The sequence below is a fragment of the Lissotriton vulgaris genome, chromosome 2_1, assembly GCF_964263255.1.
Source record: "Lissotriton vulgaris chromosome 2_1, aLisVul1.2, whole genome shotgun sequence".
Taxonomy (NCBI): Eukaryota; Metazoa; Chordata; class Amphibia; order Caudata; family Salamandridae; genus Lissotriton; species Lissotriton vulgaris.
The window spans coordinates 393,511,689-393,538,433 of NC_141687.1; the positions used below are offsets into that span (position 1 = coordinate 393,511,689).

The following is a 26,745-nucleotide window of genomic DNA, read 5'->3' on the forward strand; positions in this document are numbered from 1 at the left end:
GATTGAATGCTGTTGACCCTCACTGAATTCGGCTGTGCTGTGGCTGCCAGAGTGCTTATTGTCGCACCCAGATACTGCCGTATGTGGGCGGGTTGCAGGTGGGACTTTGGGTAATTCAGTGAGAATCCCAGATCGTGAAGAAGGTGAATGGTGTGGGACATGTGGGCGGCACACTGCTGGGCCGACTTTGCCTGGATGAGCCAGTCGTCCAGATAAGGGTAGACGTGGATGTTTTGTCTCCTTAGGTGTGCAGCCACCGTCGCCAGGCACTTCGTAAACACCCTGGGTGCCGTGGTGACCCCAAAAGACAGAACCTTGAACTGGTAGTGTTGGTTGTGGATGGTGAACAGGAGGTATTTTTTGTGTGACGGGTGTAGCGGAATATGAAAATACGCATCCTTCAGATCTAAAGTTGTGAGAAAATCCCCCTGATTGAGCAACGGTAGGACTTGCTGCAGGGTCAGCATGTGAAAGTGCTCCGATAGGATGTACTGATTGAGGGGTCTGAGGTCCAGTATGGGTCTGAGGGACCCGTCCTTGTTTGGTATTAAGAAGTACAGTGAGTAAACTCCTGTGCCTCTTTCTTTCACAGGCACAAGCTCGATTGCCCCTTTTTGCAGCATGACGAGGACTTCCTGCTGCAATAAGTGCAAATGCTCGGCGGACATAGGACGGTGTCTTGGGGGTATGTTGGGTGGAGTGGATGTTAACTCCAGACAATAACCGTACTGTATAAGCTGTGTGACCCACCTGTCTGTGGTGATGGACTTCCAGACTGGCAGGAACTGTTGAAGTCTCCCCCCGACAGGTGTTGCGTGGTCGGGGGCAGTGACAAGGCATCACTGCTTGTTAGTGGCAGAGGATCTGGAGTTGTTGTTTCCACGACCTCTGCCTTTGGTGCTGTTTCCACGGTATCCACCTCGACTCTGTTTGGTGTATGTGGTCTGCGTGTTGCCTTTATAGTACTGTGTGGTTTGGGAGAGCTGGCCTCTGGAAACACCTCTAGTGCTTGAGCGACGAAAAGAACCACCCCTGAACTGCTGGGACTGCAGAGCCCCCATGGACTTAGCAGTTTCAGTGTCCTTTTTTATTTTCTCCAAGGTGGTGTCCACCTCTGGGCCAAATAGATGATCAGGGTTTACTGTCTGATTGAGAATGGTGGTCTGTATCTCCGGCTTGAATCCTGAGATTCTGAGCCAGGCATGTCGTCTCAGCAGGACACTAGTGTTGATAGCTCTGGCCGCGGTGTCAGCAGCGTCCAGTGCACATTTAATAGAAGCATTTGATATCAGCTTCCCCTCTTGGATGAGCATCTCAGCTGCCTCTTTGTATTCGTCTGGCAGGTGCTGTAACAGGGTCTCCAGTGTGTCGTAATGTGCCCTGTCATACCTTGCTAGAAGTGCTTGTGTATTTGAAATGCGCCAGATATTGGCCGCTTGAGCTGCCACCCTTTTCCCTGATGCCTCAAACACCTTAGATTCCTTATCTGGGGGAGGAGCATCACCCGTTGTTTGTGTATTAGCCCTCTTCCGGGCATTAGAAACAATAAGAGAGTCCAAAGGCAACTGTCCCTTGATGTAAGTAGGGTCACCAGGTGCCGGTTTATACTTCTTCTCAATTCTAGGGTTTATTACCCTGGCTCTCGCAGGCTCTTTAAAGATCTCCCCAGCATGTTTCAAGACACCCTTCAACATAGGCAGAGTCTTTATAGTCCTCTCTGAGACGGAAAAGGTGTCCAAAAAAAAAGACTAATTCAATGGGGTCAGCATGGAGCTGGACGTCATGATTCTTTGCTGCCCTTTCAATGAGGGCATTAAACGCATTCCTTACGTTTGGCGGCATCCCAGCTACTTCATATTCCACGCACTAAGAAAGCAACATGGGGCGATAAACGTTTCACAATTGCTGCTTCTAAATTGTGGAACGAGCTCCCCCTTAATATTACAGGGCTCGACAAATCCACTCGCCCACTCCCATTTGCGAGGAAGAATGGATGAGGACGAGCTATTTTTAGCTCCTACTCGCCCTTTCTGGCGAGTAGGAAACAAACTAACTTTTGTCCTCTGCCTTTGAAAACGGAGCAAAAGTGACAAGATAACAAGATTTAAAGGCATTTTTATTGCTCACAAAGGAACTAAGCAATAAAGATGCCTTTAAATCTTGTTAACTTGTCACTTTTGCTCTGTTTTCAAAGACAGAGGTCAAGTAGGTTGCAGTTGGGTCGAGGGGATTTTCCAAGTTACTAGACCTGCAGGACTAGTACAATTTTTCAGATTTGTCGAGCCCTGTATTAGATCAAGCTCTTCCCTACTTATATTTCGGAAGCACATTAAAACGTGGCTTTTCAACCAGTAAGTTCTGTAGGAGCTCTCTCCAATCTTAACGAACTCTAGCGCTGAGACACCGGAAGGTATTTGTACGCGCTAAAATTTTTATAAATAAATAAATAAACGCAGCTGAATCCTCTGTAGGCGACGTTTTCACAGCATACATCTGAGTGTCTGGGGTAGAGTGAGGATCACCTGGGTCAGCAGCAGCTGCCCAGGGTTCATTGGTATCATCTGGCTCAGTGTAGACAGGATAGCTGTACTCATCATCATCACCTTCCCCAGTGTCCACATCTGAATAAGTGGGTGAGACATCATGGCCATGTGGAGAAATTGGTTCCACAATAACAGGGGTCGAAGTGGAATCCTTCTTCCTCTTCAGTGGAATTTTACAGGACTCCATTGGATGTTCCGGGGCAATTTCCCGCTTATGAAGGGACTGCCTGCCTGTTTCGGTATCAATAAAATGTTCTTGATGTTCTTCCAACGAAGATAGTCGATGCTTTAAGGCCGGGACCACCGTTGTTGACTTCGGCACCGAGGGCACCTTCTCGGGCATGTTGGTGACCATCCTAGGGGCGAAAGCCTTTGGCGCCACTTTCGGCGGCAAAGTGTAGTGAAGTGGCGTCGACGCCTTCTGAGGTTTCTCGCCAGGCTTCGAAGGTGGAGGATCTTTTGGCCCGACACTTGAGCCCTTGTCCTTGATGCGCTTCAGGGAGTCTGCCACTTGCTTGGAGAAAGCGGCAGACGCCTGCGCCGAGTCGACGGAATCCTTCAAGGCACCACTAGACGTGGACTCGTGGGTCGGGCCGCTCCAGAGCCTTGTCTTGTCGACGCGGAGTTTCGAGAACCTTCGGATCACCGTGCCCTTTGTCGGTGTTGACCGTCTTCAGCGTCGATTTGCTCGGCTCGACTGCCTTGACCTTTGACTTCGGCGTGTCAGACTTCGTCTCGACGCCCTTGAGCTGTTTCTTCGGGTCGATAACGCCCTTTTGCTTCGTCGGTGCCGACAGGTCCGAGGGCTTTGAGCCGACCAAAGCAATACGCACTTTTGGTTTCGAGGGGGGCACCAGTGCGCTCACTTGCGTCGTGACCGGTGTCTTCACTTTCTGTTTCGATTTTGCAGGGTGCGGCTCAATAGCAATGTCCGTAGCCGAGCCCGAAGGCGGGGCCGTAGAACCCACTGGAAGATCTTGGGTAAGGCCTAGTGGCGATCCCTCGAACTAAGCCTTTTGAAGCGTTTCGGCCCCAATGTCAGTTTGAGTTAGCTCTTCGCTCGAGCTATCTTCCATGGCCCCAATGGCCCCTTCGTCATCTCCTACCTCGTCGACTTCTTCCGCTCCGAGCATTTCAACGTCCGCGTCGTAGTTGTAGTCGACCTCCGACGCGGGATTCGACAGGTTCTCACTAACTTCCCGATCAGCTTCCTCATCATCCCCGGCATCGAATATGTTCACAGACGCCGGTGCAGTCTGCTGGGCCTCCTGGGGCGCAGCGCGACGATGCATAAGTCTTCTTGGATCGAAATCGGGAACAAGCCATGCAGCTTGCTTCATCACGATCCGGCGACAGACACTTGTTGCACACCGGGTGGAAGTCGATGTGGGGATACTTGGAGTTGCACACGGGACATCTCTTGAACGGACTCCATTCCATGATGGTCCGTCGATAAGGTCTTCAGCGTCGACTTGGCCTTCAGCGTCGAAAGCACACGGCTCTCTGGAATCCGGCTCGAACTGAGCTGGAAGAATCAGGCACCGAACGCAAGACTATACCGATGAAAAGCTAAAGGCCTTTTGGCCTTAAGAAAGTTTTTATATTGATTCAGACTAGAGTGAACCAATATACATCCGAACCCAATGGCGGAAAAAAACAATCTGAGGATGGATTCGATGCCCATGCCCACTGTAGTCCAGGGGAGGAGCCACCTATCTCGTGATACTTCAAAGACTCTTCCAGGACAACAATGTGCGATCATCCGGACCCAACACTAGGCGGCGATCTATGCTCAGATATGAACTCAGCAGCCCACATGCCTCGAACCTATATTTGTAACTTGAATGTGCTGAAGAATCCAATCGACAATTGAAGCCCATTGACTAAGGCTTATGATAGTACTGATTCAGGTATGTGATGATTTACATTGATAATTAATTTGATCAGTGAGTGAATAGATTAAGGTGTTTCTAAAACTACTCAAAGGAGTGACACAAGGGGGTTGTCTACAGGTTGCCAAATAAACTTACTTGAAGTGTAAAAGAAACAGCATTTGGTAGATGACACTAGTCCATAACCTTACAGAAATGTCTAGCTTTAAAGGAACAAGAAGAAAGGGTGGAAACATTACCGTCTTGAAAAAACGCAAGACGAATACATTGCAGCTATTGCCAATGAGTAATATGTTTTCCCCCTTTTTGAAATACAAAAGTTGTGGGGATATGTGTACAATAACAATATTGGGTAGTGATGGGGAAACCTTATGAAACATAGCAAAAAATATTTCAAAGTAGAGCAAGCAAAGGAATGTATCTATAATATGGTCAGTTTTTAATACAATGTTTATATTTTGTTTAGATGTTTTAAAACTCTTGAAATTATTGTCCTGAAGAAGGTGACGATCACTTCGAACACCGAAACGCTGCGTCAACAGTCTTTTTCTTAATTTTATTATGTAGAGTGTTTTTTTAAAATAATCAATTGTTTTTAATGTATTGTGTTAATTACGATGATAAGAATAATCTACTGACTAATAAAATAGGCAACTAGCACATTCCTTTTGAACTTGTCTTGTGTTTAACTAAGGGGCACTATATAGAAATGTCAAAGTAAATTTAGTAACCTGGCAAGACCATACCCTGTATCAGTTCCTTCATGAGATAGTGTATGTTTCATAGATAAGTGGTTTGGAAGATATCGATCTTTCCCACCCATAACAAAAGGAAAACGGAAGTTTGTTCCTTTGTGTTAACTGTAGTTATGCCATTGCAGCCGAGATTCTTAATCTTTCATAAAAGGTTTGCAAGAGTTGCCTTTCACACTTCTCCTTTCATCTAAAGTCCATCAAGGCACCATTCTACTACAAGTACTGGAATAAAGGGAAGGCATTAGTTTATCACTTGTAACAATTTTACAGCATAATAAATCTGTGCATTATTCCGCAATAGCAATATAGTTGTTGGATGTGGAAACGTTCTCCAAAATAGCAAATGTATTTCTTTTGGATTTAGACCATAATGAGAGCCTATCACTTGAAGCATAAGCAGACAATCCCTCTTGCACCATCTTCATTCTAGAATTTATTTTCCATCTTAGTATATATTTATTTTTATTTGAAGTAATCCTACATTTAGTACTGATTACATTCCTTTACTGAGTCACTGGGTGGGTCATATATGAATCAAGAACAGTGTCAAGCTGCATAAAGATACAAGTATCACATTTTTTGATGTTAACCAATCTACAGATTGTACTGTTTCGTATGGCATCCAATAGCCCAGAATCACAGATTGCTTAGATGAGCACATTTTAAACTATACGATCACCTGTTATTGTCACAGTGAGAATTTTTTGAAAAATAACAGAAGTCTGACAATTGAGTGCTGGCTCAACACCATGACTACTCTAGCTTCCTGGAGAAAAACACTTTCAAAGTTAATGAAAAATAAGTGATTTGTACTAAAATGTCAGGTGCCTATAGTGAACTTTTGGCATAATCACCTTCCTTGAATTTAGTCCTGCATACTAGGACCATCATTTAATTCGAACTGTAGTGTAGGATGATCGGTTTAGACACACTTTACTAAACACTATTGCTTCAATCCATGCAATATATTGTAAACCTCAATAAAACATTTAAAAACAGATGTGAGATTCCTTACCACAGGAATCACTGAACAAGACTGGGGTCGTCTTAGTTGACCAATAGGGCTGGACTTGCTTCGCAGCAGTTTGACCTCCTCTTGCGATTCATGTAACATCCCCAAACACTCAGCATTGCGGTCCTGGATCTCATGAAGCTATGGAAGATGAATGTTGTGGATATAACTTAGCGGAACAAGAGCAAGATAGACCATACTTTACTGGTTGGCCTTCTAAAGCACAGTAGCACATTGTAGATGAATGCATACATGTGGCTGTTTTCAAAGGCCCATAAAATGGCCAGCTGTAATTTGACAGCTCACATATCAAAGCTTCACTTAAAAGGCATCCATTATTCTACATATTAGATCATTATTATGCTGAATGTGAGAAATGTCCGGCACAGAGACACAGAGGTGGGGGATAAGAGCAAGGTATTGTGTAGATGTGGCAAAATTCAAACACTTTTACCAGTGTCATCAATTGTAACATAGAATTTATAAACATTCAAACATTCTTCTGGGTCTGCATAGTGATATATTACCAATGGGAGAATTTTGTACATTAAAAATAAGCAACCAAGAAGAATGGCAATAACTGTCTAGGATGTGTTATAGAAAGTTGTTTGTGATAAAAGATTGCTAAAACCCGCCATACACAGGACTAAAAGAAATACTTTTGCCACTAGAACGGATAGGTTTTGAGTTTTCCACCTTCATAAAAACACATAACAAGGGTTCCACTCTGCAATTAATGCCAATGTAAACATGTATTGCAATAATGGTAGCTTCAGGTTAGTCTGTCAATGAACATATGAAACAAGAGCTATCTATTCAATTAAACAAAAAACTTCACACTGAAGAGCAGAAGAAGGCAATAAATGAGGATCAAAGGAAGCCATGAACAAGCCAACCCTGTGTGAGGACAGCAGTGGGGGCCAGAAATGAGAGGGAGAGAAAGTGAAAGGAAACTTTTGAAAGCAAGGTGAAAGAATGAAAAAACAAGCATTTACAATGCAATGGTTTCGCCTTTGGAAAAGTTAGAGTTATTGGCATTGCTCATGACATTTCTTTTTTTTTTTACTTATAAATAAATGGCATTGTTATTTACATTGCCAACAGCTCTCACAGCCCACACAGCTCTCTCAGCCCACACAGCTCTCAGCCCACACAGGCCACACAGGCCACACAGCTCTCACAGCCCACACAGCTCTCACAGCCCACACAGCTCTCAGAGCCCACACAGCTCTCACAGCCCACACAGCCCACACAGCCCACACAGCCCACACAGCCCACACAGCCCACACAGCCCACACAGCCCACACAGCTCTCACAGCTCTCACAGCCATCCGCCCACACAGCTGTCACAGCACAGCAGTTGCTCTCAGTGCAAGTGTGCACTGAAGCAGGTACTGTAGTAGAATTGGCCTATACCATGTACTGCACTGTGACATGTGTTTTGGAGATGTGTCGTGCTCGTGGGTGGTGGTCCACAGTGGATGCCCCTGCCAGAATCACCCTCGTTTGTCATCTTCCTTGCAGGAACTGGAATATGGTTGTGGTGCTTTAACATGCTTTGTGCAGACTGTGCCTTTAGCGGTGGTGGAGGCCTTGGAAAAACAATGGTTAAACACTCCCGCCATTACCTGTTCCCCACATCCATGGAAACAATCCACAGCCAGGATTCATGGAGCAGACTGAACAGGTATTGTGTGCGAAAGCTCAGCTTCCCGTCTCTGGCTGGCGCCCATGCTCACTGCTCGGAACAATGAGTCTCTCTAACCGTGGGGACCCAGGTTGGGCATTTTTGCATCATGCTATTTTACGAGGCACAAAGAAGGCCTGTGTGCGCGGGCTCCACTACAGGGTGACGCTAGTAAAAGCAGAGACGTGCAAACATGTGCCCCCTGCCCCTCTTCCCATAGTCAGCCCAGGGGCTGGCTGGTACTCGCAGGCAGAGTGACAGGAGGCCGAGGAAAGGCAAGCATGCCTATTAACTTTCACCAGCCATACAACCCGCCTGGCAGCCTGAGCAATGGCAGGGCTGGGAGCGAGCCTTTGAAAGCAAGTGACCAGAGGAAATTAGGGCTGGCAGGGATTTAACCCTTCATGAATCACGCGAGAAATTATGTAAGACCTCTTTTCCAACCATGTTTGACATTCAATTAATAAGGGGTGGACTGGAAATGCCGATTTTACTTCAGAGTGAAACTGTTGACAACTGGGCCAGCTCTCTGTTCATTGGTTGGAAAGTGTAACAGCTGAATTTTTAGGGCCTGTGCGAATCATGCAATGACACAAATTCCATGTATTTTGTTATACTTTTTTCCCCTTTACTTTGCTCATCTTTGTCCACCCTTGCAATTTATTTTAGCTACTAGTCTTGACCTCTCTGCAGATACAGATCTTTAGGGTGCTGTGGGCTAAAGGAGTCTCTGTGGCCTTAGTGTGTACATTGCTGCCTGTTATTCTTACTGAAAGAGAAACCCATCCTGCAGTAGTTCACGTGTGCCTACAGATATGTCCCCCCAAAGAACATTTTCTCACATTCCTTTTTTTAATCACGTTTATGTTTTGGGTGCCATTTAGATGTTTGCAAATCAACCTGCTAAGTTATGTATGTGTCCAAACTACATTAAAATGACTTCACTGGCTCCCAGTGGAATGGAAGGTCAAATGCATCATGCCTGAAGAGCTTTGACAAAACAGGCCAGACTATCCTGGGAGAAAGATCCCCCAAGTGCACCCATAAAACCTCCCACATGACTGCCTCTATGTCAATTCACAAACACGGCTCCAGGTTCTGTGGTGAACTCATTGCACCACTAGTGCCACAATCAACCTATCACCTCTTTAGAGTACAGATAAAAATTGAGCTCTCCACGGAAGGCGTGCATGAGCTGGGCCGCAGCAGTGAGAGGCCACAACCGTCGAACTCTTTCTTACTGAAGGCAAGTCACAGAAAATATGCTACTGGCCGCACTCGCGAATATAAGCACACTCGCGACTAACTACCATCCTACCGCAGAAGATCTAGGAGTGTTTAACTTTATCCATAACTCTATATATAGCCCATAATCAAGGATATTTACTAACTGTACCACAACTTGTATGCACAACAATTCGATAGTGACTACTAGGTAACATAATAGAAGTAAGAAAATCTAAGAAAAATAAGCATAGATGGAATAAAATAAAGAAAAGACAACGACAAGGGAGAGGAGGAGAGGAGAGGAGAGGAGAGGAGAGGAGAGGAGAGGAGAGGAGAGGAGAGGAACGGAATGGAACAGAACTTTAACAGACCACTAAGAAGCTGTGAGGTGTGTTTTTTTTCCTCATTGCTTCCCATCCAAAAAGCTGCCTCTGAGTGCCAAGCACTGTGAAACAGTGTACTGCTGAATGCTGGTGCTACAGGAGCAACAAATAAAAGCAATTTCCACACTAACTGGAATATTGAGAGTGGGGGTAGCCAATCATGTTCCTCAGACTGTAGTCAGTGGATGTCAGTCATGACTCTAGGCCCCATCTGCCACACTAGACAAGTGCCTTTTTAGAAGGAATAACTATATTTTCAATAAAATGTTAAGTATTAACCTATGCCCAGGGCCACTGGAATTATGTGACTATGCAGCTGCTGCGTCTTTCGCATAATTGTGGATTTGCCACATTTGCCTCAAAATCCGTCAACTGCTGCATAATTTGCAGATTTTAACAAAGAAAAGATTCTAGTACAAACAGACCAAAAGTTACTAAAAGTGTGGCAACAAGCTTCCGACATAGTGGTAAGTCTTTGCAGACTGGTCATTTGTCAACTGCTTATTTCTGTATTTCTGGGTTAAATTGTTAGTAACCTGGTTAAATCTTTGCCCAGACAGTGTTACCATGAGCAAAAATTACAAACGAAGTAATACTATCACAAAAAGTGTTGCATTATTCTGCATAATTTGCCTTTTTTTCCACATAATTTAAACAACCCTGCCACATAATTTGGCCCTACAGTGCCGCAAAATTCCAATGTCTCTGCCTATACCTCCTTAGGAGCGCCCTGAGGTGCGGGCCATTAGCCAGGCGAAGGCCTATAATTGGCTTCATTGACTGACTTTGTGTTCAGTAATTTTAAGTGATATGGCTTGCCAAATTTTTCAATCTGAGACACTACAGCCCACATTATTGACTAGTATTCAGCAATATTTCTTCCACTTCTCCTTACTGATTTTTCCCTTGTTTTGGATGCCTCCAGAATATCCCGTAAAGGGATGAATATACGAAAACAACAAGTTTTTTTCCGAAAATAAGCCCATGTAGCTTTGCTAAAAATTGAATAAACTACAAACCCTATTTTTCGTAAAACTTCCCAAAAGACAGCCAAGCGCGTGTCTTGCACATGAGTGCCTCGCTGTAGCAGTTACTGCTTGAATTGCCACAGATATGTAAATGAAAAACAGACCGGGATTAATGCAGAACGCTTTCCCTCTCGGGAAAAGTGTTTGTCAAGAAGATGAGCGCGGAGTGTAAAGCGAAGCCACAACTCGCACGCTTTTAATTTGTGTGCGGTTCGTTCTCTGCACCGAGTGTGAAAAGAAAAAAAACATTCTGTCAGCGCAGATGTGTTTTTGACACTTACTATGTATGGGGTAACCCGTGCACTGCTGATGTTTGTAGTTTTCCAAACAGTTAGTTTTATGATAGTAGGTGCTCTAAGGTGTCGCCCAACACCCAGGGCGATATTGTAACAATCGTGAAAAGTGTGATCAAAGAGCCTTTGATAACATCCCTTAGGCACTCAAGTAGGTGTAATCCTCCACAAAATATTCACTGAAAATTCGGTATTTTCAACAGAGTTTATTACTCATATTTCAAGTTTGTAATATTTTCAAATTCAAACGATTCAAACGATGTATCCACTGCCATAATGCATACTAATATTCATGTTCCATATTAATATTCATGCTCCAATGCATTTCGGGCTACTAGCCCTTCATCGGGGAGCCTACACAAGGAAAGACGAACATATCCATCAAACTGTTTGTCAAATGTAAGAATTGTAAAAAAATAGTGATAGTCCCTTAATCCTGAGTATGCACCCAGTGACGAACAAAGTTCTCGTGTGAAACGCGATGGTTAACCTGAGGTTTGTCGATCAATGAAAGAAAACGGGTAAACGCGGTGTTTAACCAGAAAGATATCAATCAATAATGTGAGCGAGTTTAACCGAGCTATGTTCACCAATGATTAGATAGCGAACCCAGTCACCCCATTTGGTAAGCGTGCTGCGCCAGGAAAGGTAAAGCGGTAAAGCGGTAAAACTTACTTGTGGCTGGAGTTCTCAGCGTTTTGGAAAAGCGCTGACCGCAGACCGGCATGTTATTCCGGAAATGCGGTGGGAATGTAAATAGCTAGCGTGAATGGTTAGTGCGTGAACACGTGATCGCGAGTAAGAGAGATGAAAAGAGGACTGGAAAGAAAACTTATGTTAGTGTGAAAAACAATAAAATACATTGCAAGACTTTGTTTGGGAAATGTAACAATTTGCAAAAACAAGTAAAATGATAAACATTCAAATTAATAAAACATCCTTATTAATGAAACCACACAGTGGAGAGTGGATCAGAACCAATGCACCCTCGTGGTGCACTATACTTTTATACAGATATTTACAAGTAGCATGAGAATTCGATCCGTTCGTTCAAGCCAGCGAACCTCAACTAGTGATCAATATATCTGACTATTCCTTTTCCTCACGAGAGATTAAACTACTCCAGAAGGGAACTTCCTTTGTACCAACGACCAGAACAGATCTTTTAGAACTGGAAATTAGTACATTTAAACTGATCAGGAAACTAAAACTACGCCATTTCTTCACTAACATAGTACCATCAATGGGAGACAATGAACCTGACCCACTCATGGGCCTAAAAATTACTAGCACGTTCCAAGCTCCTCAAAGTCACAAAACCATTGACCTTTTTGAACAAATGGTCAAAAAAGACCTACAAACTATCAATTTCAAAAAAAGTCCTTTCAAAAACATCACACAAAAGGACCGTGATATGCTTAAAAAAATTGCAAACAACGATGATATAACATGTACTAAAGCAGATAAGGGCGGCGCTCTTGTCGTCATGAACTCTACAATGTATCATCAAAAAATTCAGGATCATTTATCTGATGAGACCACATATCTACAACTGACAGGAAACCCCACCACTCAATTTATGAGGATACTACAAGAAATTGTTAACAAAGCACAAACATCTGGCGTTATCAAACAAAAAACTAAGAACTTCCTACTGAAATCGTATCCTAAAAGTCCCCGAATATATGCGGTACCTAAAATTCACAAAGATTTGATGAACCCTCCCATCAGACCAATCGTGTCGACATGTGGTAGCATACACCAACCAGTAGGTCAATATCTAGACCGACACCTTCAACCCATCGTTCAGTCAATGGCTAGCTACATTCGGGATACTACTGACTTTTTGAGGAGACTACAAGACATACAAATAAATCCCTGCGAGCAATTATGGCTGTGCACAGCAGATGTAAGTTCGCTATACACTTCCATCCCACATCAGGAAGGTATAGACGCTATGGAACAAGCTATCATGAAATTAGACATAGAAGAATCGTTGAAATTATTCCTGATGGAGTTAACACTATTCACGCTGTATCACAGCTATTTCACCTACAAAGATAAGTGGTTCTTGCAATTAGTGGGCACCAGTATGGGGAATTCGGCTGCCCCAGTATACGCGAATATTTTCATGGGAGAGTTTGAGAATAACAACATCTGGCAGAACCCGTTGTGGAAGAATCATCTAAAGATGTATGTACGCTACATAGATGATCTATTCATCTTATGGAAAGGTTCACGTGACAACTTGGCACGTGACAACTTGGAACTTGCATTAACCAACCTAAATGTAGCCAATCAACGCATTCAATTTACCTGGACCATTGACTCAAACACAATAACCTTCTTGGATGTCCGCATCACCATAAAAGATCACCAAATCACCACAGATATCTTCAGAAAACCAACTGACCGTAACAATATGTTACACTATTCGAGTTTCCACCAACCATCTTTGAAAAATCACCTACCCAAATCTCAACTGTTGAGAGTTAAAAGAATTATCTCGGATCCCACAGTTTTGGAAAACAGAATGGATGAAATGATCAACCATTTCAAAGCGAGAGAATACCCAGATGAGTTACTTGCTAAAACCAAAAATGAAGTAAAAGATTTGCCTAGACAAGAACTACTACAATTTTCAAACAAGAAAAAAGAAGATGACCGGATGGTCGTTGTTTCTAAATATTCCAACGTTAGCTCAATGTACAAAAAAGTCATTTTAAAACATTGGCCAATGCTACAATTAGAAACAGACTTCAATAACATGTTTGAAGCCAAACCAATATTTGCACATACAAGGGGCAAAAACCTGGGAGAAATTCTCAAATATCCTACAGAACAACCCATGATCCACAAAGGCACTAGAGCATGCAATAACTGCAATAACTGTCATAACGTAATCACAGGCAATAAATTATCACACCCAATGAAAGGTTACAACATCAACCTAAAGGTCACGGCCACATGCGACTCAACTAACTTAATTTACCTACTCAAATGCCCATGTGGGAAGGTATACGTGGGCAAAACAGAACGCAAGTTGAAAACCCGTGTCAATGAACACAAATCCAACATTCGAACAAGAAACCTCAAATCATCCATAGCGTCACATTTTTTGGATTCCAACCACACCATAGCCCAACTGAAATTCATGGCATTGGAAATTGTTCAGAAATTGGAAGGAAGAGACAATAATAGGGTACTACTACAGAGAGAAAATTTCTGGATTTATAAATTGAATTCGACCAAGCCCTTTGGCTTGAACGAACGGATCGAATTCTCATGCTACTTGTAAATATCTGTATAACAGTATAGTGCACCACGAGGGTGCATTGGTTCTGATCCACTCTCCACTGTGTGGTTTCATTAATAAGGATGTTTTATTAATTTGAATGTTTATCATTTTACTTGTTTTTGCAAATTGTTACATTTCCCAAACAAAGTCTTGCAATGTATTTTATTGTTTTTCACACTAACATAAGTTTTCTTTCCAGTCCTCTTTTCATCTCTCTTACTCGCGATCACGTGTTCACGCACTAACCATTCACGCTAGCTATTTACATTCCCACCGCATTTCCGGAATAACATGCCGGTCTGCGGTCAGCGCTTTTCCAAAACGCTGAGAACTCCAGCCACAAGTAAGTTTTACCGCTTTACCGCTTTACCTTTCCTGGCGCAGCACGCTTACCAAATGGGGTGACTGGGTTCGCTATCTAATCATTGGTGAACATAGCTCGGTTAAACTCGCTCACATTATTGATTGATATCTTTCTGGTTAAACACCGCGTTTACCCGTTTTCTTTCATTGATCGACAAACCTCAGGTTAACCATCGCGTTTCACACGAGAACTTTGTTCGTCACTGGGTGCATACTCAGGATTAAGGGACTATCACTATTTTTTTACAATTCTTACATTTGACAAACAGTTTGATGGATATGTTCGTCTTTCCTTGTGTAGGCTCCCGATGAAGGGCTAGTAGCCCGAAATGCATTGGAGCATGAATATTAATATGGAACATGAATATTAGTATGCATTATGGCAGTGGATACATCGTTTGAATCGTTTGAATTTGAAAATATTACAAACTTGAAATATGAGTAATAAACTCTGTTGAAAATACCGAATTTTCAGTGAATATTTTGTGGAGGATTACACCTACTTGAGTGCCTAAGGGATGTTATCAAAGGCTCTTTGATCACACTTTTCACGATTTTTGACACTTACGCCATCACCTTTTCTGCAAATATGGTAATTTCGAAGCAGGGAAGCGAGTTGAAGAGCGAGCGCCTGAAAGCGGGCGGGCTTGAGGCAAGCTAAGCAGGCTGCCCGTGGAATCCGTGCTGGCGCCGATTCTAACGTGGGAGAAAGGCTGTAGGTTCACGGGCTCCTGCTCACTTTTCACCTCAAGAGGTAATTCTTCTTCGTGGGGCCCCTCCTACAGGGGTCCTTTCAACAGCGGCTCCGCTCTATATGAGCCCTGCACTATTCCGGATGGACCCCTTCTATCGGGACTCCTTCAAGGGTCCTTTCTTTAAGGATCCCTTCATTATGGATCACTTCTAAGAAGATTCTTAAAAGAGGGGTACCTTGAATACCCCCCCCCCCCTCCCCCCAATATACAGAGGTTGCATTTGCCATACACAAAACATTGATGGCTTCCTAAGTGTTAATTACGTTCACGTATTCACGCTCCTCCCCCCTCAGGCCCTCCAGCTGACCATTCACTAGAGGACTTCCACAGGCCAGATATTTTCACTCCTATTCGTGAAGTGGACAACACATGAGCAGGGGGTCCAGCCGGCTATGTCATTTGCCTAATAACAGCTGTCTGTGGGTGCTTAGAAGCGACTGAGCTGCGGTATGTACCGCTAGATAAAGCCTTCACTATATACTATTGGAATTATTCCCTCTACAAAATGAAAAACACTGGCGCATATTAGCAACAAGCTCGTTAAAATTATCGAAACTGCCGCTAAAACTGCGATAATTTTAACGAGCTTCTTGCTAATATGCCCCGAAGTATGTGAGTGGAGATGAACCATTCCCAGACACTTGAAACACCAACCCGCTGCCGTCAATCACAGACCCCGGGTGTCCCGCGTCTGTGGAGCCTCTTCCCAGCACCATTAGTACCTCTGCGCCCCTTTAGTTGACACCGGGCCTGGCATCGCTGTGAGGTTCTCCCACATCTCTTGAAGTAAGGAACCTTCCTCTGTAGTGTGAAGTTTCAATTGTGTTCACACACCGTTCCTCCAGTGACACGGCTAGTGCCTGCGAGAATGCTGACCCCGCCCGCCCGCCTCGCGCTCTATTCCCCAGGCGCTATAGCTCGAAGCACTCTGTCGCCTCAGACTAAATACAATATCCCCGTCTGCCCGGGACCTGTTTAGGTTACACGAAGGAGCTAAGAGGGGATTCCTTCCTCGCAGCCTCGGGCTCCTCAGCTGCAAGAGCGGGTGGAGGCTGGGGGCTCCCGTTTACATTACCAGGCTCAAACACACGAATGGTTCTAGTTTACAAATAAAGTCCCTCGTGTGATTAATCCTGCGAGCCGAGGGCTGCTCCCTCCAAATGCCTCGTGTCATCCTCTTTGGTGGTTGTCATAGTTATGTCAGAACGTTTGGTCGCCCTTCGTTTACAATCCTGTGCGACACCACTGCCTTGTAAAAAGATGCACAGCTGCAAATCACCGGGATACAGGGTTTTCTTTGGGTTTTTGGTGTGGCAGCATTCGTTCTACCCTGCCTCGTATTCGGAGCACTCCTTTGCAGTTGGCACTGTCTACGGGTGACTTCTTACCCAAAAAGACGGCTTCTAGCTTATAGGGAAGCAAGGGACACACACGTGGATCATCTTCCCAGACGTGAGCACTCAGTTCCTACCTCCCTAGGAGAAAAGGGGGGATACGGCTACAGCGCCGGGCCCTGACAGCACAAGTGCGGCAATGGCTGAGTACTGTGCCTAGAGCAGAGCTTCTGGCCGCGCTGCGCTGTGACACTCGCTGGAGGCAAGCACTGATCCTGCGCCCTGACTGCTGCCGGCTGAAAACACAGCACAGCGCGGGGAGCCAGGGGAGGGGGCGGAGAGGAGCAGCAGCGCTGACGCTTCCCTCCTCGCAGCACACTGAGAGATAACAGAGGACAACAGCAAGCAGCAGCAGGTCTCTCCACACTCTCGGCGCTGCCTGACAATGGGGAGCAGGCAGCGCACACTGCGCTGCACCCCCTCCTGCCTCACCCAACACACGCATCACATGCAGGAAGCGTTTACGGGAGGAGAGGAGGGGACGCTCGCCCGGGGCCATAAATCCACCTTTACAGACAAACACTGGGCTGTTTTATAGACCTCTTTCAAATGCAGCACATGCTTCTCGGAGCTCGAGCCCTGCTCCCCACACATAAAGATCTCACGTCCTCACGGCAGTTCTGCCTTGCTCATCGGCGGGAGAGGACGAGGGGGGCGGGAGAGGACACGGGAGGCGGAAACGTGCACAGGACAGCGAGGAGGGGGGAGGGGGGACGGCGGGAGGAGGGACACAGAGTAAGGCAGGACAGCAGCAAGCACGGCCCGGCCGGAGGAGACTCGGGGGCGTTCCCGGCGTCGCGTGACGTCGGCAAAAGCCAAAGAATCTCGGGAACGCCCCCGTGTCTGGTCCGGCATTGATGGACAGGCCCCTCGTCCAATGGCTAGGCTCCATTTATGGAGCTAGCCAATGGGACGGGGGGGCGTGTTCCATAGTGCTTACTGTACTCAATAGATTTCTCTGGAGGAGGAGCCTAACGGCTCCGCCCCCCAGCGAAACCTAAAAAGGGGGGGGGGGGGTCAGGGGGAGTTATGCATTTTCCTGTGCATCTTTGCCTACCATCAGATCACAAAAGGCTCTGCGTATGTTGTAAAATGTCTTAAACATATATACTACCATATACAAAATCATACACGGTTTCATACTGTGAAGTGGTATAACCAATGCAACAAAAGCACTCATACCTCTGTAGTCAGCTGTCGTTGGGCTTCTTTGGAAGCTTGAAGGTGAAGCTTCAGTTCCTCCTTTTCAATGGCGTACTGACAAATTAAGAAAGAAAAGCCTTTTAAATAAGTTCATATTCAGTACAGCCCACCACTGCCACTAGCATTTTGATACATTTCCCCTATTTCCACAACACACACCTCTTTGAGCTTATGCTGAAGATCAACAATCTGGGTCAGCAGAGTAGATATCTCTTCATGGTAGCGGATCAGCTCATCATTTTTTTCTGACAGCTCCTCAGAAAGACGGATGATCTCCGCGTTAGATTCTCCTGAGTTTAAAAAACAAACCAGAAGCATAAGATAACGGGAGAATTCTCCTATGCAAGGTTAAATGCAGCTGGAATTTTAGAAACATACAAATGCTCAATAATCAAAACAAGTTGCCAACAAAACATACGTTTACAGGAGAAGAAACTAATGGCCTGTTAGTAGAACAGGAACAGAAGACATTTCCTCCATCAACACCTCTGGTGGCTTAGCCCATGGTACCCATCCTGCACCAAAATTGGCAGAACTTCCACAACTCCGACAAAGAGGCTTTTTTTATTGGGAGACAACAACTTTAGTGGAGAAAGCGCTATCAACATAGCAGTTAGTTCAACATTCAACAGGACCCTCCAGCCACCTCAGTGGCAGCAGAAACTCTAATTTAAAACTTCCAGTGTGGAGAAGGAGCAGCTAGAAATAAGCATACAAAGCAATAGGACAGGTGCACTATTGAAGTGAGGGAGAACAGAGATAGTTTCGGGGTGAATCGTCAAGCCGGGGCCGAGAAAAAAGGGGGATCTCAAAAAGCGTTTTCCCCATGTTATTTTCCATAGGAAACTTTAGACAAAGCTACAGCCCAAACTCCTGAACGGAATGACACCAAATTTGGCAAAAAGGTAGCCCTTGGTTCAGAAAGAGGCCCTTTTGTTAAATGGTGTAAATCCGTTCAGTAGTTTCTGAGAAACTAGAAAAATAAAAAGTTTTGATATTTGTGGCCGCAAGTGGTTCGCGAACCCTCCTGGGCACGGGCTTCCCTCTGATTGGCTGCCAACACTCCAAACAAGGAAGTGTTGGCAGCCATCTTGTGACTCGGTAGAACTGAATCAGAAGAAAACAGTAAAATAAAGGTAGAAAAACAAAAAAAGGGGGCAGGGTAGAAACACTGACCCCCCCTAGGCCTGCTTAGGGGGTCCCACAATGACCCCCAGGGCCCAAAAAAAGCATTTATTTTGTTCTTAAATGGCAGAATTCGCGCTGGGTGCACGAATCCTGCATAGAAATGTTGTAAAAAACATAGCGCGGGATTCGCGCTCTGTTGTATTTAAGCCCTTGGGTGGGCCAGGTCATGGGTAAATATCTTGCGGGGGCGGAGAGCCCCCTTGCAGCCCCGGGGACCACCACCTCCTCGGGTCTCAATTTAATTTTAAAAAGTGCGAGGGGCTCGATCTCCCACACACGCCCCGCGGACCCCCCCCATCCCCCAGGGCCGGCTCTTGCAGTGTACCCGGGTGCCCACCCCCGTGATACTGCTGTTTGCTATGGCAGGGCAGGAGACATGCGGCTCCCGCCCTGCCATAGCAAACTCTGCTTTGCTTCAATGGATTTCTTTTTCACAAGGCGAGCATGTCAGCAGCTCCCCTTGTGGAAAAGCAATGCCGGCTCCCATAGGAGGCGGGGAGTTTGTGGGACCGTGGGAGCATTGGGGGTCCCCAACGGAGCCGCCAGGCCCCGGGGGATGGGGTCCCCAGGGCCAGAAGTGGCCCAGGAGGGGGTCCACACAGCCCCCTCCCCTTTCACTAATATAAAAAAAAAACTTAAAGAACGGAGAGGCTAGGCCCGGGGGATGGGGTTCCCCGGGGCCAGAAGTTGCCTGGGAGAGGGGCTATGCGGCACCTTCCAAATAATTTAATTATAAAAAAATAAAAGTCTGGCCATGCTCCAGGGGATGGGGTCCCCGGGGCCAAAATTGGCCTCAGGACACAAGTGGACCTCATCGCCCCGCCAGAAGCAGCGTGGTGTAAAAAGGGGTGTGGCCTAGGAACACCTTTCTGCAATGCACCTCTGTGGCGCTTACTGGAGGTACCTGATGGGCTACTTGGCCACCAAGGCCCTTCAGGATGTAAGGGGACTTAGGGATGTTATAGTTAGAAATTAACATTAATTAAACCTTAGATACGAACAAAAAAAAAATTGGATAGAGGCACATTATAATTAGAAATTTTCGTTTAAAAAACTATTGAAATTCACTGAAAAAAACTGATTCCAGGAACGTTATATTTAGAAATTAGCATTAAAAAAAACATTGAAATTCACAGAAAAAATGTCTGGTGCATTAAGACCGCTCTGTTATAGGGGCAGTGTGAGGACTTTCTAAGAAATCCTGAGCTGTTTGCCGGCCCATACCAGTGAGAAGGTTTGAGCGCAAAGAACAAAAGAACTGTGCAGTGAGAGCTAAGGAGAGGTTAAGGAAAAGATACAGGAACTTGGGTAAAACCACCATTTAGGCTTTTGCCAATTGTCCTGTCAATGATAAAGTCGTCGTCGTCAAACTGGGATCCTATCCTGTCATCTAGCCAGGTCATTGCCCTACCCTAGTTCGCCCACCATAATTCACCATGTCGCGGCCGAGCAGAGACAGCGCACTGGTTCTGTTGCCCATGTCATCAGAAACTCAGAGACAAATCGCGCTGTGTGATTGGTTAAAGGGAATATAACAAATTTGGCCCAGTTATTGGTTATGCCCAATGGTCCACAGTATGGAATGACTTCCCAGATGATAGGGTCTACGTTTCCTTTTCTTGGGGTTTTCAAACATACAAGGCAATATCATCTACATACATAGAGATTAAAATGTTCCTTTGTTTGAAAATGAACCCACGGATGAGCATGAGGTTGGCGCAGCCTAGCTGCAAGGTATTGCATAGCCATAGCAAATAAAATTGGGGATAGGGGACGACCCTGCCTGGTACCTCCTGGGAATGGGTTAGATATCATTCCGTTTAAATGCAGTCAAGCAGTTGGGGATGTATAGATTAGTTTAATAAGGAGGACAAATCATGGGCTAAGGGCCAGTCACAGGAGAAGAGTAAATAGAAAAGGCCATTCTAATGAATCGAACACCGAACACCTTGGTGGTGTCAAGGAGGGCAACAAACGCACCAAGACTAGGCTCCACGCTGTGCATAATGGCAAACAATGTACGAAGATTGTGTGCAGTGGAGCGACCGGGCACAAAGCCGGACTGGTCAGGACGTACGATGTCTGGCAGGAGAGGGAGGAATCGGTTGGCAAAAAGTTTGGCTAGTATTTTGTTATCTATGTTTATTATAGATAAAGGGCATTAGAGTCGCCTCGGTTTGCGGGTTTATCAGGTTTAAGTATCATGAAGAGAGGCATATTCTTTGTAGAAAGAGGATGCAAGCCCCTCTAGGCCAGGTGCTTGGTGATTGAGGAAGCTGCGTATTGCTATTTGTAGAATGTTTAGTGGGAGTAGGACCCCGCTGCCGCAGGCATGGGGCCTTGCTCCCTTTACCCCATACTAGCCAACATTTTACGGCAGACAAATAGGAGATTAAAAAAAGAAAAAAAAAATAGTCGGGAGAATGTAGTTTCCCCACTTTCTTTTATTGAAGCAGAGGCAATCGGTCTGAATTGGGTCTGTTGGCATGTATGGTGACAGACAATCAGCATTTTATTTTTGGCAGTTTTAGAACATAAACCAAAGAAAAGAAAGTTCTAAACTCTGCTCTTGTGAGCACTTTTTAGAACTGCCAAAAATAGGCCTGCACGTGCTCTAATCTCCCCCTACAAGAATTAAGGATAAAGCCTTAACCTTTGATGTCAGAGGTAATTCTTCTGGGGGAGCGTTTCCAGCATATCATGATTCAGCAATCTGAATGTGGTTTCTGTATGAAGGATTTGGAAGGTGGGTGACTAGCCTTGAAATTAGTTGTCTTCCGTCTGAATTGGGAGGGTCGGCATGTATGGATTGTTCCCACAAGTAGTAGGCTCCCATGGAAGTAGATCATGTCGATCTGCACCACATGAGAGCCGATCCCCCGTTTACAACCCCAATAGACACCGGGCATTGCTTTTTGTTGGCGGCTGAATGCTTCATGGGAGAAGGACCCCCCAATGAATGGGTGTGCCCTAAGAGGGCATCAACCCGCTCCATGGCACATCGATATGCCCCAAAGGTAACTCTAAAATATAGTATTGGCCAGCAGGATACCAGACTGATGGCCTAATTCTGATCTTGTCAGATGGGATCCTCAGTCACAAACGGTACAGATATGCCATCCTCTGTATTACAATTCCATTATATCCTATGGAACTTGTAATATGGCACCCATCAAGATCGTAATTAGGCCCTGAATGTTTTCTGGTGTACTGGGAAATATTTATGTTAACATTTATAGTGCTGCTCTCCATTCTAAGGAAGAGGAAAATCTTTGTGAAGTGGTTTTGTTGATCATCCTATGATTATTGCCTTAATTGCACAGATATCAGTGGTCTGCCCGCCCAAGGAGACTTCTGTGACAAAATGGGTCTAGCTGTGGGGCATACCTAAGGGTCACATGTTAAGGAAGCAATGTTGGAACAAGTAGATTACATGTGAGAATAAAAGAATAAAAGAAGAAAGAAATGTTTCCTCAAGTGCACACATCATGATTCAACTCAGTGACCTTCCTGTCAGTCTTATGCTTACTTTGAATCCCTTTGGAGCAGACTGAAGTTATCTACACCCCGTTCTGAACCTTAGGGTGGTGAGAATTAACAAGGGTTTTCATTTCGTATATAGTTGTTTACCTGTGTATGCCAGATGTGAGAGGGCTATGCCTTCACAAGGCCTATCTCCCATTTGCAGAGGAAGCCATTTTTGGGTTGCTTTTGCAAAAAAAAATTTGGTAAGCCTTGTTTGGTGGCATATGGTTTAGAATTGTTTCCTATTTTATTCCCTGGTGTGGTAAATGATTCATATTTGGGGTTTATCCATTCACTCTTACATTTTGTGGCTTTTATGGTTTGTTGAATAGGAAATCTAAGATTCTGTATTTTTTTCTTTCTTTCTGCAGTGCGGCGTGATTTTTGAAAGTGCTATTGTATCAACCTGTGCTGGCACAGTGTACCGGTTCATCAAGGGGTACAGTAAACACAATTCTTTGCACATGCAGTTTGCTAAGCTATTCAAGGATGATCTTTTCCTTTTTATAGAAGAAATAGTTGAGCAAACCAATTCATATGTGGAACATTTTTTGAGGGATCGCAGTGGTACACTAGCTTCCCATTCTCTAGCCGCTTGAACTGCAATCAATGTTATTGAGTAGAAGACATTTTGGTGGGTCTCTTTGCTGATGGGAGGGGTAAAAAGTCATCCTTGGTTTCCTATTGGCCCAGAAATCCTAACATTGTGATCCCTTAGTTTCTGAGGTTTATGGCCAGAGACCGGCTTGAGCTCTTACAGAGAATGCTGCATTTCACTGACAACACAGCAGCATTGCCAGAGACCACCCATATCATGGCTCGATCAAGGAGGAATTATTTACTAGAGTCTTTTTCTGTTACATATATTCCTGGTCAGAATGTATCTGTAGATAAGTCTGTGATGAAGTATAAAGGGCTGTTGATATTTAGACGGTACCTGCCTAGCAAAAGGGCTCGGTATGATATTAAACTCTACATGTTATGCAACAGTGCCCTCGGATACAATTATTATTTTAGAGTATATACTGGAAAATAATCCACCATCAACCCTTCTGATTGCACACCGTCTTTTGGACGGTTGGAAAAAATTGTGAGAGATTTAGCCCATTCTCTTGTTCACCGGGATCACCATTTGTACTTGGACAATTTTTACAAAGGATTGATGTTAAAGGAATTACAGAGAGTAGAAATTGTGGCTATTTGCACCATTTGCAGCAACCGTAAAGGATTTCCCATATACATTATTTGCAAAAAAAACTTGCAAATGGTGAATGCAGCACCTTGCAGTGCAAGGAAATGCTTGCTCTCAAATACTATAGTTGTGTTGTGAATATGAAGACCAACATAGATGATGAGAGTTTATCACCCGTTACTGTTTAGGGTTATGTTGATCGAGTTTATAAGGCAACTTGTATCTTTGACAACAAGAAGTACAATGGGTTGTGTAGACAGAGGGGCATAAAGCCTGCAGCCATGCATTGCTGCACGTAAGAATATTGTGTGGTATAACAAGATGGCGATGAACTTTGTGAATTTAGCTACTCAAAGCTTTTGTGGTGTATCAAGCTGCTTCTAAGAGAGCAAGTTGTGGTTCCTTGACTTTGAATGGTCTTCTATTAACCACCTTATTGCTGTTGATGCACCTGCACTTAACTAAAAAATTGGTGTGCTGGGTGACATTGTTAGATTGTGTGACATCAATTTGCAGACTACATTCCTACAACACCTAAAAATAGGTTCCAACTGTGAGATGCTGGGTATGTGCCAGAAGTAGGGCATTGGAATCATTATTATTGTCCCGAGTATCCGTCGAAACCTGGCTTTTGTCTGCCGTCTGGAGTACTATTTTTATCAGCGACATGGGGCGACACTGGGTGATAGGAAACGTATGGCTCCCCGCAGATATCCGACGTTTTCCTCCCAAAATGTGAGATAAATGTTTGTTTTTAGCACAAGTTTTATGGTTTGTCAGGGCTTGTGCTTAAAAAAACCACACAAGTCATACCATGTTGGACGACCACCCCCTGGGTGTCTAGTTTTCAGAAATGTATAGGCATGGAAGGTTTCCCTGAGTGTTGGGATAAATGGGAGAATAAAAAAACAAACCTTGATTTTGCTTGCTGAAATAGTATATCTTTAGGCCAAATGTTATGGGGGGTTCGCAGATGCTTGGCCCAGCCACAGAAGTGGGGTACCTTTTGTATAGGAAGATGAGTGGGAAGGAGTAGTTTCTGTCCTGTAACTCCAGTTCTGTAGTAGAGGTATCTCTGTTATAGTCATAGTTTCTGTCCTGTAACTCCAGTTCTGTAGTAGGGGTATCTCTGTTATAGTCATAATCTAGTGAATAGTCCCGCCCATGTGCGTGGACCCCAGAGCAATCAAAAATCATCTCTTAAGGTGTCAAAAAATGCAGAACTGCACAGACACTTAAGAGAGATTTAAAGACAGATAATGCAGCCTATATAACCAGGCTACACTGTCCAGTACTTCAAATTCCACCAAAAATCCACAAACAGCAAAGTCTGTCCAGATTTCCCTTGCTTAGCAGCAAAAACCCTCTGGAAGGATAGAGAAGAAGACATGGACAGACAAGCCCCATAGGCTGTCATTATGTGGCTCAGAACAGGATACTGTGCCTTTAAGAGAACTTTCCAGAACTTCACAGTATCCAGAATGCACTGCAGGTCCCTTTTACTTTCAGTTCTTTTTGAAGGCGTAGCACGCCAGACCTGTAGCATTCCTTACATGAATAATTATCTCCACCGGGGAGGAGGGCGGGCGCTTATGACTATAACAGAGATACCCCTACTACAGAACTGGAGTTACAGGACAGAAACTACTCCTTCTGTAGTAGGGGATCTCTGTGTATAGTCATAATCTAGTGAATAGAATGGCAAGCCATCCCCACACCAAAGCAGCGGTGGAGAAACGAGAAATAACACCACTATTGTGCGAACAGATTTCGCAGCGAAGCCTGCCCAACCTGAGCGTCTGCCCTGGCATCAGTGTCCAGGCAGTAATGCTTAGCAAAGGTATGGACCGTCGTGGCAGCTTTGCCCCTGGTGGAATGAGCCTTAGGTTTACCCCCCTAAGGTCTTATTAGCCTTTTGGTAACATAGTTGTATGCAGGACACAATCCACCAAGAGATGGACTGTTTAGAGGTAGCTAGACCCGTCCTGACTGATCCATAATTGATAAACAATTGGTCTGACCTACAAATATCCTTGGTCTTATTCAGATAAAATTTCAACACCCTCCTAACATCCAGGGAATGCAGCAACCTTTCCGCTGGAGATTAAGGATTCTGAAAAAACGTAGGTAAAGTTATGGTCTTGTTAACATGAAAATCAGATGTAACCTTAGGAAGAAATTTAGGGTGAGTACGCATTACAACCGTAGAAGCATGAAATACAGTATAAGGTTCCTGGCAACAAAACTCCTGAATTTCACTCACCCTGCCGGCCGATGTAATGGCCACGAGGAACGCCGCCTTCCAGGACAGGAGCTGCAACGAAGCCTTATGAAAAGGTTCAAAAGGCTCCTTAGTCAATCTGGACAGCACCACATTCAATTCCCATGAAGGCGAAGGAAGCCGGACAGGAGGGAACACTTTCTTCAAGCCTTCCAAAAAATCTTTGATCACAGGGATCTGAAAGAAGGAAGTCTGTGAAGGGCATTTCCTGTAGGCAGTCAGCGCAGCAAGATGAACCTTAATGGAATGGACATTAAGGCCAGACTGCGCCAGATGCAGAAGATACGGAAGGATGACATCTTCCCTACACGTCGTCGGGTCATAGTTCTTGGACTTGCACCAGATGCAAAACCTCTTCCACTTGTAAGCATAGGAAGTCCGAGTGGAAGGTCGCTTAGCCTCCTTCAGTATGTCCATGCAATCTTCAGGTAGATTCAAATGGCCATATTGCAGGAGCCATGCCGCCAAACTCAAAGACGAGAGGTTGGGGTGCAACATCTGCCCCCCGAACTTCGTGAGAAGGTCCGGCCTTCACGGCAGTCGTATGTGAGGAAGGAGAGACCGGTGAAGCAGATCCGTGAACCCCCACTGCTGGGCCATTCCGGGGCAATTAGGATCATCCGCGCCCTGGACTGGGACAGCTTGATGAGCACCGCCGGAATCAGGGGAATGGGTGGAAAAGCGTACAGAAAGCTGTTCGACCAGTTGATCCATAGCGCATTCCCC

At 44.9% G+C, this 26,745-nt stretch overlaps 1 protein-coding gene across 4 annotated transcripts in view; it reads right to left on the minus strand.

The window, feature by feature from the left end:
- TRAK2 (trafficking kinesin protein 2) overlaps positions 1–26,745 on the minus strand; it is an 845,826-nt gene that overhangs the window by 615,267 nt on the left and 203,814 nt on the right. For all 4 annotated transcript variants that reach the window (XM_086955254.1, XM_086955252.1, XM_086955251.1 and 1 more), the window contains 3 exons: positions 17,993–18,123; positions 17,813–17,887; positions 6,206–6,343 (listed from right to left, as the gene is read on the minus strand). In XM_086955254.1, coding sequence (XP_086811380.1) covers positions 6,206–6,343; positions 17,813–17,887; positions 17,993–18,123 — 344 coding nt within the window. The remainder of the gene's footprint in view (positions 1–6,205; positions 6,344–17,812; positions 17,888–17,992; positions 18,124–26,745) is intronic.